The sequence below is a fragment of the Argiope bruennichi genome, chromosome 6 (assembly GCF_947563725.1).
Source record: "Argiope bruennichi chromosome 6, qqArgBrue1.1, whole genome shotgun sequence".
NCBI classification, from domain to species: Eukaryota; Metazoa; Arthropoda; class Arachnida; order Araneae; family Araneidae; genus Argiope; species Argiope bruennichi.
The window spans coordinates 47,760,766-47,776,750 of record NC_079156.1 but is presented as its reverse complement, the minus strand read 5'-3'; the positions used below and the strand labels follow the sequence as shown (position 1 = coordinate 47,776,750).

General features: G+C 32.5%; 1 protein-coding gene across 2 annotated transcripts; it reads right to left on the bottom strand.

Annotated features, from left to right (window-relative positions):
* Window positions 1-614: 614 nt before the first annotated feature.
* LOC129972127 (uncharacterized) lies at window positions 615-11,339 on the bottom strand. Of its 2 annotated transcripts, XM_056086131.1 has the most exons (3): window positions 11,121-11,339; window positions 3,952-10,584; window positions 615-910 (listed from the first exon to the last, which is right to left on the bottom strand). In XM_056086131.1, coding segments are annotated over exons 1-3 (6,639 nt in total). In that variant the 5' UTR covers window positions 11,126-11,339; the 3' UTR covers window positions 615-909. The 2 variants fall into 2 exon arrangements, with proteins under 2 accessions (XP_055942106.1, XP_055942105.1); XM_056086130.1 differs by having other exon boundaries at window positions 3,952-11,339.
* Between the last annotated feature and the right edge of the window lie 4,646 nt (window positions 11,340-15,985).

Here is a 15,985-nt window from a genome sequence, read left to right as displayed (position 1 = left end):
TACAGTATATGTCTATGATCAATATTTAAGGAATAAAAGCCTCGGTAAATGTTTTTGAGACACCCTGTATATATATATATATGTATATTTTATAGCTTAATTTTTTATTTTAAATATAAATGTAGATTTTTTTTGTAAATTAATTGTATTGAAAATGGCGAAGAGAGATCAACAAATTTTTTCCAAAAACCAAAAATGCTTCAAAATTGCGCTCTAATAGTGAATCTGAGAATGCCTGTTTGTGGTACACTTTGGATCATGTTAAATCCGCTGCACAGGTATAACGTGTAGCATTTTTAAAATTCTAGAGATTCTATCCATTTTCGGGCTTCACTGCAATGCTCGGTTAGCCGCCCCTTTTCAGAGCTTGACGGAATACCCTCAAAATCAAAAGAATTAGTGCAATCTTCACGAAATTTATCCTATGTATGCCTATAAGATTAATTAGGTTATCTATAAATTTCATTGTTTGAGGTTAAAATTTAAAGGGTAATGCGCCGCAAAGAGTTAATAGTTGAATCTTATTGTAATGTACAGTAATTTTGAACTTCTAGGCTTCGTTAGAGACAATACTATTAAATGTTATTGTTTATTTTACGCTTGTACAATATATTATTCATTTACAAAATATGTCATTTAGTATAACTTTATTTGCTTGTCTTTCATTTAGAGGACAGAAAATTCTTTATTATATTCAATCGCTCTTCATGATTCTGAAAGAATTGTGCTCAGAGTTTATGTAGAATCCTTATTTTTAAAACAGTCCCCACAAAAGCTCCAGGATTCATTGAGACATTTCTATCTAGTGGCCAAATTCCATCATCAGAACTTAAAGTAGTTGACTTTGTTTTGACAAAATTCCAACTTGGCACTCTTCTTCCATGGTGTTACTTTGCAGCTTTGGTGACATCTGAAAGAATAAAACCCAAGAGAATTTTAAATAGTATTTACATTAAATGTCAACTAAATTTTGAATGGTAAGCCATTCAATTATTCTTTAGTCGTAAATCTTTTTGTTCAAAGATTTTTGTGGAGTCATTTTTCTTTCTTTCTTATTTGTGATAATTTTTAATTCAAGAATTCATTTATTTTTCTAAATTAAAAAAGTATTAAAAAAGTAATAGATGAAATATTTAATCTTCACACAGAATTTTTGTTAAATGCAGGGTAATTCAAAAAGAAAGAACCAATTTAAAATACAAGGTCGCCCAAATGAAAGTGGAACGGCAGTTGGATTAATAAATTGTGTCATGGTAAAAATATAAATTAATATACAATGGAAAGAAGTAATGCAGACATAACAGACAGGCTATACAAAGTCACCTTGTAGGTAGGTATCTTTCAAACAGAGATTTTATTTGTTTACCAAATCATTTTTTATTAGATTTTTATAACTGCATCCTCATGTATTATGTCATGATAACAAGTGAACACAGAATTCATTTTTTCATATATAATATATTTCTTCATATTATTATTTTCCAGATAATTTTTCTATAATACTTCAAAGTAGAAAATTTTTGCAAATGGTTTCATTTTATTTTCATTTCTTATAAATTTGTAAATTCTGTACATAGTTATTTTTTTATTTTTTCTGTTGTAAATATTTTGGCATTTATTGAAACTCCCGTAATATGCTCACCAAACTTTTCTGTGACCAGAATGGTTGCGGATACGGGGGTATGAGACGACATTCTGTTCTGCAGGTTGAAACAAATGTCCCATTGGTCCACGAGATGATGGATACCCTGGGTGAACAAGCTGTGGGTTGGATGTGGGACCAATTTTAAACGGCAGCTGAGATCTCATTATTGTTTGCAAATTGTGGTCCCTTCAGAGCTTCTTGAGTGGACCAAAGATGTTATAGTTACACAACGAGAGAATGTTTATGTAATGTTTGAACTTCCGGCGGAATTGCTATAACAATGTTTGGCACGCCACAGCCACATGAAAATGAGCGTTATCATGCGAGACAGCATGCCACGTCGGTGTTTCTTGATATCGTTTATCAGTTCAACACCAGAATAGTAATATTTATACGGAGAGCCTGGGCGGTCAGCCTATAATCTCCGATCCCTAATGGTGCTGTTGAAAGATAACAGTACAAACATGTTATAACTTCATAATGTAGTGCATAGAAGTTTAAGAGTTTTAAAAGTTGTTATTAATTATAAAAAGGGGAAAAAATTTAAAAAAATGTAAATAAAAAAGGGAAAAAATGAAATAATAAGGATAAATTAATAATAAAAAATAAGTGACAAAAATTAAGAGAAAAGATTGATGAGATTACAATTAAATCTTAGTCAAAATACATAAAAGGGTTGGTAATTATTAGTAGGGCGATGGTTGGTCAGCAATTCGGATTTTCATTCTCGTCCGTCTGGAAGGTGTGGAACAGGGAGATAAGAACCAGCTGGAACTGGTTTCACTCAGCTGTTTAGGGGGTTCCCCAAGGTCGGCGTGTGCCAGGCACGTGGCTTCTTAACAATGGTCTTCTTTCTTCTTTGCGGTATTTGGGCTTGGCCATGCTTTTGACACATTTTTTTTTCTCTCATTTCAGGAGTGCTCTTGGTCTTTTCTTATAAAGTGGGCCATACAGATGGGAGCGGGGAATTAATTTTATCGCGATGTTTTGCATATTGTCTATTTTTTCGAAGAATGTAGTGGCGTGTTTTTTAATCAGTGCTCTGATGGTATTAATGTTGAAATCGTTCGGGATATTGTTGTTTCTGCCAAACGGGGGCATGTTGGAAATTTGTCTAATATTTGGTTTTGTAGAATTTCTAGCTTGGTGATGCGATGTGGCACAGTACGTGGCAGCAGTGACCGTCGTGCCGGGGGGGGGTCCAACACTTAGCTTAAAGAAGTTTTTATCTTATTTCATGGGTGTTCGTATTATTTTGTCTGTACATAATCTATACATTTAATGCCGGCGTCCTGGCATAGGAGTAGCACGTCTTCCCCGTGATCTGGGCGTCCCGGGTTCGAGTCCCGGTTTGGACATGGTTGTTCTTCTGTTGTTCTATCTGTGAGATGTGTGAATGTGCCCTCCTGTGAAAAGGGGTTGTGCAAGCGAATGAATGATGCGTGAGTGGCAAAGTCATACTCTTGGCCCTAGTTGGCGCTGCTATAAAAAATAAGAGACGTTCCCCTCAGGCTTAAATCGCTGTCTTCGTAACAGCGGGCTTGTCAGTGGCAAGTGCCATAAGAAACAAACAATACATTTAATAATTTTATGAAATATTAAATATTCTAGTTGGTTTTAATAATATTTCTTTATTAATAATTAATTACTTTAATTCTTTACCTTTCTATACTGTTCTAACATTTTATACTTTAATTACTTTTTTTTAAAAATATGGATATTAAAACAAAAACATAAAAGCATGAGATTCTGATAGAAATAGTTTTACTGAATTGAAGTTTAAAGCAGTACATTTTAACGTACAGTGAATATCCAAGAATCTTTTCTTAAGACGATACCGTCTTTTTTTCTGTATTGATTTTCAATTTTAAAAAAGTATTACATCATACTTCTTTAATAAAATGACATTTAAGGCCTTTTTACATTTATTATTTCCAATCTTTTTTTTATATTTAATATATTTTGTAATTCCATATTGCAAATATTAAGAAATCCAAAAAATTAATATTTCTCAAACGGATGTCCGGATAACACCACCTCTGTGAAATAAATTTTTCGCTAAATCAATGTTTGAATTGATAATTAAGAGCTAAAAGTATAATTTTTTAATAGTATAAGTAAGCTATTATCTTCGAACTCACACTTTTTGCTATAATATGAACATATTCATGATAGTCTCTTATTTCACTAAAAAACTTTCTATTGATTTTCAATTCTGTTATTCTCCAAAGTGTATTTGTACATTTTTAATTTTCTTGTTATTAGAAGACAATAATAATATTTTTACTTTGAAAATATATACTTACCATTTGTCGGTTATCTTTTTCAACCAATTTAGTATTTCTCGAGCAATATCCTTTTGATGATTAGCAATTGCAACTTGCAGCAAGCATTGATCTTGAGAATTACGGGCGTTTGCTGCAGCCAGGACTTCATCATGATCAAGTATGTTAAGTCTCTTAAGCACCCTGCGATTCCCATTTCGGACATCGTTGAACAGGTCATCGATTGTCTGAAGCAAGTCAAATACTTTTTCATCACGAACCAGATCAAGAGGTGTTTGACCAACGGCGTTTTTGTCATTATAAATTGCTCCGTGTTTCAACAAAGTTTTAGCTATCTTCACATTGGAAACGAGGTGCAGGGCTGTCGAAAGGGTGCTATTCTTTGCATTTGCTAAGTCCGTTGCAGCAAATGGATTCCATCTTTTGGTGTGATTAAATATCATCTCTACAATGTCATCGTATCCTTTGGCTGAAGCAAGATGTAGAGCTGTATCGCCTTCATTAGTATCCATGAAAATATCAGTTTTATTGTCCAGTAAAATATTAATTTTTTCTCTTTCTCCGTTAGCAATTGCTGTATGCAATGCGATTCTCCTTTCCTCATCTTGTTTTAATTCCATTCGAATTTTCTCTACCATCCATTGACAATCTATCACCATTAGTCTAAATAAAACTGATTCAACTTCTTTCTTATTCCTCTGCACAAGTGGATGGCTCGCTTCCAGTTTTGTAATTTTTAATTCAACAGTCAAAAACATCTTCAACGCTTTTATTTTCATTCCTAATTCGAGGAATATCATTGCAATATCGGATTCATTTGTCAAAATAAAAACATGATTCGGAGGATAGTGTCGTTTTAAAATTTTTTGGATATCCTTGAAAATTTTATGTGCTTCGTCATACTTTTTTAATTGGCACAACGTTCTTCCTACACTTGATAGACTTTTCAAAACATCCATGTGATAACATGGCAATCTATTTTTTCTGAAGTTATAAACTTTTTCAAATATTTCTTTTGCTTCTAGAAAGTTTCCTTGCATCTGTAATATCGCAGCTTTATTATTCTGAACATCTAGGGTAATTTTATGATGTGTCCCAAATACTTCATTACTTTTATCTAAGACATCATTGACCATTTTCAGTGCTTCGAGAAAATCTCCCCTTCCTGCCAATATTAAACTCGTCTCCATTTCGGCATATGAAAGGTCCACATGTGATTTTTCAAAAACGTTTTTGTATTTTAAAATTTCTTTGAAAAGTTCGAATGCTTCGGGAATTTTTCCTTGCCTGCGAAAAACTAAAGCCATTAGATGCTTCGCCACCAAAGTTTCTTTGTGGTATTCACTAAAAATACACTTCCTTTTTTGATGAATTTCCTGAAGTAAATCTAGGGCTTCTCCATTTTTCTGTTGATTTAGATACGCACGAACTAATCCTTCTTGAACATCTAATGTAGCTGGACTTTCTTCTCCAAATATTTCAATTCTCCTGTCTAAGATAATTTTTAATTTACCAGAAGCTTCCAAGTAATTCTGCTGGGAATTCAAAGTGTCGACTAATTTCCATTGATGAATTATATCATCTTGAAACAGTGCTTTCAACTGTTCAGTTTTTGGAAAATCGCTCAAAATGGCAGCCGTTACTAGAGTATTACCTTTAAGATCTTTGGCTCTCAGCAACAATTTGGAAAATTCTTCGTTATTTGCCATTTTCAAATCTTTCAGCACAGATTCGTTTTTGTTCTTGATTTTTGTAAAGACCTTGCTAGCGAAACGCAACAAGTTAACAATTTTTTGATCTGTGGCATATTTTAGAGGACTTTTTCCAAGCAAACATGGTGCATTATAGATTGCACCGTTCATCAGCAAAGTTTTGACTATTTTCAAATGTGAAAACCTAGCAGCATAATGCAAAGGCATGAGCTTTTGCTTGTCACCAATGTTTGGATTTGCCTTGAATTTCAGCAAAAGATCGACGATTTCTTTGTAACCTTCTCTTGAAGCACGAAGAAGAGGGGTCTCATTTGTCACGCATCTTACATTTACAATACTAAACATTGGATGATGATCCACTTCCTTAAGGTGATGTTCGACTTCCAAAGGATCATTATTTTCTATGGCAATAAATAATTTCTCAATTATTTTTAGAACACATTTAATCGATTCATTTTCAATCTCTGCTAACTTCGAACTGCTAGAAACGTCAAAAGTATTATAATATGCGCCGTTATGTAACAAAATACGAAAGACATCTCCGCTGTCATTGAAAACTGCTAGATGAATAGGAGTCATTCCATTTTTTGCAAAAGCATTAACGTCAGCACCTCTTTGAATTAATAATTCACAAACGTTTATTTTATCATCCAAAGCAGAAAAATGCAGTGGTGTAAAATCTTGATGCCCTAAATCATTAACACCAATATTTTTATTCAAGTAAAATTCGACAATAGCTTTGTGGCTTTTCTGTGCTGCTATGTGAATAGGTTTAGAATCATTCATATCTTTAGCGTTGATATTGGCTCCTCTTAAAGTGAGATACTCTGTTATTTCTAGTGATCCGATTTCTGCAGCAATATGTAACAAAGAGAACCCTTTCATACCTATAGAATTAATATTGATATCTTGCTTTTGTGTCAAATGTTTAATTATTTCCAATCGATTGCTACTTACTGCTACTTCCACTACAGATTGATTTTTATTATTTCTAAGGGAAATATCAGCTCCTCCATTTAACAATATTTCAAGCATTTCGATGCTATCTCCTTCAACGATTAAGTGAAGAGGAGTTTTGCCTTCTGCATCTTGAGCATTCACGTTGGCTCTTCTTGAAATTAAAAGACGCGCTATTTCGCAACGATTGTGAACTGCAGCATGATGGAGGGGAGTAAGACTACACCAAGGAGCATCGATTTTAAATCCTTCCTTCAACAAAGTTTCAACCACTTTTCTGTGACCAAATTGTGATGCTCTGTGTAGGAAATCATACTTTTCCTGAAGTATAAGAATATCAAACTCACATTCCTTAAATAGCACATCTACAATAGATGCATGACCGGACAAAACTGCTAAATACAAAGATGTATTAATGCCATTTGTGGAAAATCTGGTGATTTCTGTTTTTTTATTAAGTAAAAAGCAAACAGTTTCTTTGGCATTGTGTTTAGCAGCTAAAAATAATGCTGTATTACCTTCAGAATCCTCAGCATTAATATCTGCGCCATTTTCAAGTAGAAAAGTTACAACCTCTTGATGATTGCTAATGGCAGCTAAATGCAATGCTGTTGATCCAAATTCATTTCTAGCATTAATATAACAACCCTTTTCAAGGCAGAATTTTATCATCAATTGATGTCCAAATCCACCTGCTAGCAGCAATATTGGCTCAAGATTCTCAACAACAGATAAATTCATTTCTATATTTTCATCTAAAAGCAATTCACTTAGTGCATTAAAAATTGTTAAATTCACTGGATCCGTTCCTAATTTGAAAATTTCTCGGAAATCGGCTCCTTTTGCTACTAATAATTTCACTACATCTTTATGCCTCCGTAAAGCAGCAATGACTAAAGGTGTAGCTTGAACACTAGCATCTCTAGAATGGATGTCTGCACCTTTAGAAGTCAATAATTCCACTATCTGAACATTTCCTAGATGAGAAGCCAGATGTAATGGTTTGCATTTTTTTGCTGTTCCTATGACTTCAATATCAGCACCCTTTTCAATCAAAGACTGAATGACTTCTAAATGACCGTTACATAAACTGATGTGGAGTGCGGTAGCGTTGGTATTTTCTTTACTATCTATTATAGCATTAAACTTTAACAGCAGATTAACTAATTTCGTATGTCCTTTACAAGCTGCAAAATGTAATGGTGTCTGCCTCAAGTAATTTATTGCATGTACAAGATTACTGTCTGTTTTCAGAAACAGTTCTGCTATGTCTAAGTGCCCATTTTTAGCGGCGTAATGCAGAGGAATATAGAAATGGTAATTTTTTGCATATATATCAGCTCCATGGTGCAATAAAAATTTTGCAGTAGATTTCTTGCCATTCTTTGCGGCATTGTGTAGAGGAGTATTTCCTTCAATGTTTTTAGCATTAATATCTGCACCTTTTGAAATTAGAATCTCCACAACATCTAGATGAGACTTTAAGCATGCCACGTGCAAGGGGGTGTTTTCGAAATCATCTCTGGCATCAACTCTAGCATTCTTTTCCATCAACAACTTTACTAGATAAGGGTCTCCTTTTTCTGCAGCTGTGTATAATGCTGTGAAACCACCATGAGATTTAATTTTATCAACATTTGGCTCATTATCTAACAGAATTTTCGCTGCTTCGATGCTGCCTTTGTAAATTGCATAATGTAAGGGTGGTAAAGGAAACACAGATACTGATGTCTGTGCTTTATGTTCTAACAAATATTTAACGACATCTTGACTATTATTTTCTGCAGCAATATGCAGCGGTGTTAGACCTTGAGCGTTACGACTACTGACAGACACACCCTTCTTCAATAAATATTCGACTATTTTCAACCTATTAAGTTTGGCAGCAGTATGTAAAGCAGTCTCATCTTTAGAACTTTTTGAATTAATGTCTAATCCTTGTTTGAGACAATATTCCATAGCTTCAATGTTTGGTGCCTGAGAGGAAAAATGCAAACAAGATCTCGATTCCTTATCTTTTCCAAAAATATCCGCTCCTTTCTTGATGCACTTTCGAACATTATCCATATTTCCTTCTGAAAGAGCAACAAATAATTCTCTCTGATTTCGAATTATGAATAAGTTTTTACTGTGAGTAGTCTCTAATTTATGTGAATCACATTTTTCTACTTGACCAATTTTCTTATCACTGTCCACGAAGTTCTCAGTTGCAAGCTTCCGCGCGTTCAGTAAAACTTGTTGAGAAGCTGATGGTGATAAATCATTTATTAAGGCATTCATATGAGCCAAATTATTTCGCAAATTATGACCTGTTTGCAAAGTATAATCGTTGTCTAAAAAGAAATTGTTATATGTGCAATAATCCTCTAAAAGAGAGCAAATATCTAATTCTAACATTTCTATAATTGCCTGTAGTTTTCTGTTCTTTTCAAAGAAAGATAAATTCGATGTAAGCAAACTATCTAGCAAATCATTCTCTTTTAATATCGTTTCAAGAGTAGAAATTTTTGAAAATAAGACATGTTGCATTTGCACTTCTTTTGAATATACTTTTTTCTCTTTCTGCAAATACAGAATATCTGCAAATTCCTTTATCCACTTAACATTGCCCATCTGAAATTCTATTAAATAGAACATCTGCCAGACTTTTTTCCATATTTCATTATTTCCTGGTGGAATTCTCGGGAGAATACTCTGTAAAAGCTGTATTGCTAATTCTCCTGCATAGTTCTTTTTATACGCAGTTGAAATATCAGTTACCTCAAGATCACAAGACAGCAAATCAAAATTAAACACATCATTACAATCCACAACCTGACTAATTCCATAGACATTGTGAAGTTTATAAAAAATTGATGTAATTTCTTCCTTCCTATTCCTAAATTCCTCTTTTTCGTATTGTATCGCGGAATAAATTCCCCGATACGACATATCTTCATCAGGTCGCTTTTCACCAACAAGATTATAAAAACTTTCCAGCAATTCCCATAAGCATTCAGAATCACTTTTAATCAGCCTACTAAAGTCCAGTTTCTTTATTTCAGCAACAATCGATTCATACGAAAAAGAATATATTTCTAAAAGGTCTTTGACATCTTTCCAATATTTGCAATTTTTTAAATTCAGCAATAATTTTTCAATCTGCTCAGTTTTGATTTCAGAAAGAATTTCAGCAGCCAAACTATTCACTTTTGACATGTCGATTTGTATATCTTTAAAGAAACTGAAAGAATTGTTTTCTATTTCTGATTGAACTACAGAGTAATTACCATGTGATAAGGAATCTCGTAACTTTTCAATCACTTTTCTTGTTCCAGAAGGTAAAGAGTAAAGTAAGAGACGTGCTGTCTTACCTGATAATTTTGGAGTATAAAGTTTCATTTTAGTATGTTCACCTGTAACTTGCAGAGCTCTTATAATGAGTAGCTTTCCTTCCAGCTTAGATACATCTGCAGAATTAGCTAAATCTGTATAATGCTGTATTGTCTCTAAACTGCAAAAATCTCGCAATTTTTCGTAATCAGCATATAAATTCTTAAATACCGAATTGTTTTGAATTATATTTTCGACTACCTTATCTCTTTCCAATTTTAAACTCTTCCAAAGTGTCTTGATATCACTATTTTCAATATTTTTCTTTTCAGATTCTAGAATGTGAGAAAATTTCTCCAAATACAATAGAATTTGTTCTTTTTTTAGCACAGTGTTGTACACTAAATTTACTCCCAATGTTTTCTTACAGAATTGAATAAAAATTGTTAAGTAAAATTCAATTTCTTCCCAAGGAAGTTTATCGTAAGTAGATCTCAAAACCGATTTCAGTACATGGATATTCTTCACTATGAATTCGGCTAAAAGCATGAATTCTTCATCCGGGTCAGAATACAAATAAGAAGATTTAATCATTTTAATATTTTCGATCAGCAACTCAATTCGTTTCTTGATGTGAACAATCGAGTTTCCACTGCTCACATCATTGGGATTTCTATGAAAAAAACGAATATTAAATATTTCATTATGAACACATAGCTCCATTTCTGTTGTTAAAAATACATTTCTTAATTTTAATTCTTTGAAACTCCTCGACAAAAGATGATCTAATTCTTCCAAATCTTCACGAAGATTCTTATTTGGCCATTTATCAATCAGAAGACTTAGCATGTCAGTATTATTAGAACGAATAGCATAATAAAAAACATTGTGATTGAATTCATCGAGATCATAGGATGAAATGTCACTATTATGAATTTTACATGACAAATTGTACAGAGTTTTTTTCTTGTCTCCTAAAATCAGACTCAAAGCATCGATTGCTTTGTTTCTACAAGCTATAATAATTAGATTAAAATTCTGAAAATGAGTTTTTGCACTTTCGAAATAATGTTGCAAATTTTCCTCTTTTTTATGTTTACCAATTTTATATAACAACCAATTCAAATGTTCCAAAAGGTGTGTTTTATCCACTGTTATGAAATCTTTAATATTCTTCAAAATATCGATATAAAAAGTCTCTGCACTTACTTCATCAAGTTTCTTGAATTTAGTCAGTAGATCATGCCTAGACTTTAATGTAATTGTCGCTAATTCATCATCCTTCAGAGTTTCAAATTTATCCATAATATTTGAGTATTCACACTTTGATAGTTATATATATATATTTGTCAATAAAAACTTTCAAAATTAGCACAGATTTGTTCCAGACTACAATTTAAATTCAAACAGCATTGTCAGTTAAAATAATAACTGAGATCTTGTGCAGGTGTATTCAGATAAAGCAGATGATAAGCAGATAACAGCGCTGCTGAAGTTCAACTCCTCCAACAATTAAAGTGACTCCTGCATAGAGATAAAAAGAAAACGAAACGGTTATGACGAAATAATCTTATTAATAGTTTCAACCTCCTTCTTGAAAGCACAAACCACGACCTTCGTAATACATGTTTTACGAACGTCCTTGCACAAACAGGATGAAAGGTTTCCGGATGTTATCTCTAAAAGCGAAATTTCCTTTTTGATTTTGGTGCAGCGCCATGTTTTTGTTCGGTTTCGGTTCTGGAATCCAACAACTTCAAAGAAGTATTTAAGAAATAAAATACGACATAAACCTATAAAAACGCAGCAAAGTTTTGAAGAAAGCATTTCAAAATGTACTGAGTTGAATTATGGAGATGATAATGAAAACGAAATTAAAAACGCTTTCAGAGAAGTAATATATGTTACATATTTCATCGTTATTACCTACCGAATTACCTACGTGTTCATTATATATGTTACCGTTAAAGCTCGAAAGAAGTTAATGTGCAAATTACCTAGCCAATTTGTAGATGAATTGATTTGCTTCGTTAAAGTGCGGAAAGAAGAGTTTTTTGCACTTTAACTACACTTACTTGTTCCAGAAAACCGAATTTATGCCTTAGATGCGTTGTTTCCAATGGTTTGGGACAAAAGAAATTGACACAAGACTACAATTGTAATCATAAAGCCAGGTATAAATTCCATATTTTTAAGACATAAGAGTTTTTGAGTTACCGTGTTAAGATCAGCAGAATTGACGGATTTGGTTCCAAATTTGATAAGTACCTACACTTTAGATGTGAAATCTGTGTATCAGATTTTATCCATTTAGCTTTCTTCGTTTTGTAGTTATCGTCTTGATTTTATATTCGGATAGCCGGACAGAGATTTCCTACGAATGAACTTAAAATTTGATAGAAATACTATATACTATAAGTTTGTTATTAAGTCTATATACGGACATAACAAATAGATATAATACAAAAAAATGTGTTTTTAGAGCTCAGGGTGGTCTAAAACTGGAAAATTCGAAAAATTTTGAGCTTCAATTGTTTGACGATTAAAAAGTATTTCACTTTCTTTTACACAAAGTGCAGAGAAAGTATAATAATCGTCAAAAAATTCGAACCTGAGATTTTGATTAATCTTACGTTTTACACCTTCCCTGAGTTCGAAAAACATGTTTTTGGAAAATGTCCGTTGTCTGCCTGTCTGTGATAAAGATAACTAATCGCTTTGAGCTAGACGGTTGAAATTTGGTATACGGTCTTTCAACCAAATTTGCAGATTTCTGTCAAGTTTTGACTAAATTCTGTTCTGATGAAGTCATTTGCTCGAATATAATTTAACACGATAATTAAAAAACGAAAAAGAGCTTTTGGAAAAAATTCGATACACAGATTTAACATTTGTAGTATAGGCGGTTATTAAATTTTGAGTTTAATCCAACAACGTATTGATTGTCTATCGTCTGTATTTTTAGTGATATGTAAGCGTAATAATACAAAAACGCAATGACTTATATATATCAAATTTCGTATGGGATTTTGTGAGTATAAGAGCAGTTTTGTGTCAAATTTTGGTTTCGATCGGTTGAGAAAAAAACGTGTATAAAACATATATTCAATTTTCGGACGCTATTAACGCATACGAGGGTTTAATCGCCCAATAACTCGCCAAGGATGACACGATAGATTCAGTAAAAATGCTAAATTCACGCTAAAAAGTTAATATTTCGTAACTAATGTACGCCACTGCCATGTAAGGCGCTCTTTGACCTGGCAATTTTATTAGAGAATATGCAAGACAGTTTTGAGGAGATCTTTCCCTTATACTTCGAATGCGAGAAGTCTGAAGTACAAAAGAAGTTTGTACTAATTGTACAGTGGAAAAAAAAAGGGGGGGGGGAAGAGAAAGTTAATTTGAGTCTTTAATAATTTGTAATAGTTCTACATTACTATTTGTAAAGAGTTTTGATCATAGAAGTTGATTCCAAGGTTTTTTAAGTTGGTACGATTCGCACTCATTCCATATGAGTCAGTTCAGAAGTTCCAAAGTGGAGGGTAGAGGAAGTGTCAAAGAGCTAATTTAACTAGCAGGTGCATGGAAAGGCTCGTTCTGTGAAGGTCACTGACCACAAACGATAAGGAGGAATGCGAAACATTCTCCCGCTTCGATCATAGCCGTCTCGAATTTCTGGATGGCCTTGCTTCCCCTCCCCCACCTCCCTTGCGCTTTTTGACTGGTTTAGCTATCCATTGGAATGCATTAATGATATATCTGGTCAGAAGTCGTCAGCCGTTTTCAATTTTTTTGAGTTGTATTTTTCTATGTTAGCGTTAATTTTAGATGCTAAGACGCTGAAGTTTTATTTTTAAGGCTGTTTTATAAAATAGGAACATCAACATCAGGATTTAACTGGGAAGCTGATGTTCAATGGGGAGTTAAATTCTTCTGCGAAAATGAAAAGTTTGTTTTTAGGCATTTAGTTCGTTAGCTGTTTTGGTTACGATATCTTTAATGTGGGGATAGCTACTGTTTTGGTTCTTAATTGCTTGATTATTAATTTGAATTTATCTCGGGGGGGGGTCTTAATTTGCTTTAGTAAGCTGAAATATTTACATCGATTGCTCCTTGGACTGTTGGTGCGGTGTGAAATTTTGATGTTTGTGTGATTTGTAATATATCCATTTTCTTGAATAGTAAAACAAAGGGTTTCGGGGTTTTTTTTTGTACTTCTTTTGAATGACACAGCTTTGGAAATTGGGGCAGCCCCTCTACAATGCTATACGTATCTCTCTTCGGTTGGCACATTTCCACTGCGAATTTTAAGTTGTATTTTTAGAGGCAACCCCAGAAACATGATTTCGGCATATTTAATGTTCCTCATCTTACAGATATGACATATATAGACTTTTGTGTTTGATCCTATAAAGTTGTAGTTCTTTATCACATTTTGTCTTCAGTCGGTGGGGAAAAAAAAAAAAGGCTTCCAAAATGCATATTCTGTTTTATTTTCTATTTGATGAACAATAGCTTATTTACATAAAACGGCGCCCAGGGCAAATACCAAAATTGCGCCCCCCTTATTTTTTTTAAATGTAGCCCCCTTCTCTTTTTTTCTTACCCTTTAAAACCTAAAAAATATATATTTTTTGGAATTGATATGATTTAAACATTACAAGTAACATTATGATTATCGTTACGCGCGCGCGCACACACACACACACACATATATATATATATGGATTGATCTTGCATATGTCATAAGAATGTTTCAAAAAATGTTTAGAAAACAAATTTTATAAAGTCAGTTCAAAAGCTTTATACTAATCTTACCCAGAGAATTTTCTTTATTCTGATTTTAATAATTCAATTAAATTCCAAATAAAAAATCAAATAGTTGTTATTGCGGAACTTTCAATACATTAATGGAATTCAAATGAAAAATATTTTCTATTTTTACCTTGCCTTAAGAAATGTAAAATGTTAACAAATCTCTTTAATCTATCGAAACAGAATATATATATGAATAATAATAAGAAATATTATATTTTAGTAATATATATGTAAATATATATTACTTTTTTTCCTCTTAGGCATTGTTTGGAAACACCAAATATTGAAATAAATCTTTTATTAACACACGTAAAATCTTTCAAAAGGCTCTTAGGAATTAAATTAATATTTTTAATAATATATAAATTTCATTTACATACTTTTACATTTATCTATCAACATTTGCAGTTAATTACGTTTAATAATATATCTAGTACTTTAGGACAAAGTTAAAACGCATTGCATGAAATAAAAGTATATTCAATTATACAAAAACTTTAAAATCTGGCTCAAAAATGAATTAAAATTAACACACTATTAATGTGTAAATTTTGTGTAAAATAAAAAAAGAAATGTATCTATGATATGTAAAATTGCACTTTGTTATAGTTTTAGTAAAAAGGATTTATACACATATAAAAAGGGTACATTACTTCCAAAAAATTGTGTAGGCTTTAAGTATTGGTAATCTTATAAATTCACTTTTCTCGCTTTTATAGATGCGAAAGTTTTTATGACTTGTTTAAAGTCAGTTTATACTCAAAATAGCTTTTTTTTCTTTTTCTTCCCCCCCCCCCCGTACTGAAGCTTTAGGGAATGAAAATATAAGCTTTAGTTAGCTAAAAGATCTGTAGTGAAAGCTTATAAGCCAGTTAACAGCTAAGCTACAAAAGCAAGATCTTTCTCGGCTTGTACTTGACGTTGCTATCGACAAAAACATCAGTAGAATTGTCTCACAAAATTTCAGAGTAAAGAAATAAATTTAAGATTTTGTGCGTATGCTAAAAATATCCGATTGATGTTTATTTACTGTATCTGCATCATCTTAAATCATAATATAAATTTTTGTTGCTTTTATTTTTAATGAATGACCATTTTTATGGTGTCCTTTTATTTTTAATGAAAATTATTTCTAGACCAGGGGTGGCGAACCTTTATGGATCAACGTGTCATTTTTCTAAAGAGATGTCTAATGAGGTATAGACGTGCCGCCAAGTAATTTTCGCCTATGCTTTTTGTAAAGATAATAAAAC

Excerpts from the sequence above, each read along its gene's own strand:
- LOC129972127 (XM_056086130.1), bottom strand. The coding sequence starts at position 11,216 with ATGGATAAATTTGAAACTCTGAAGGATGATGAATTAGCGACAATTACA.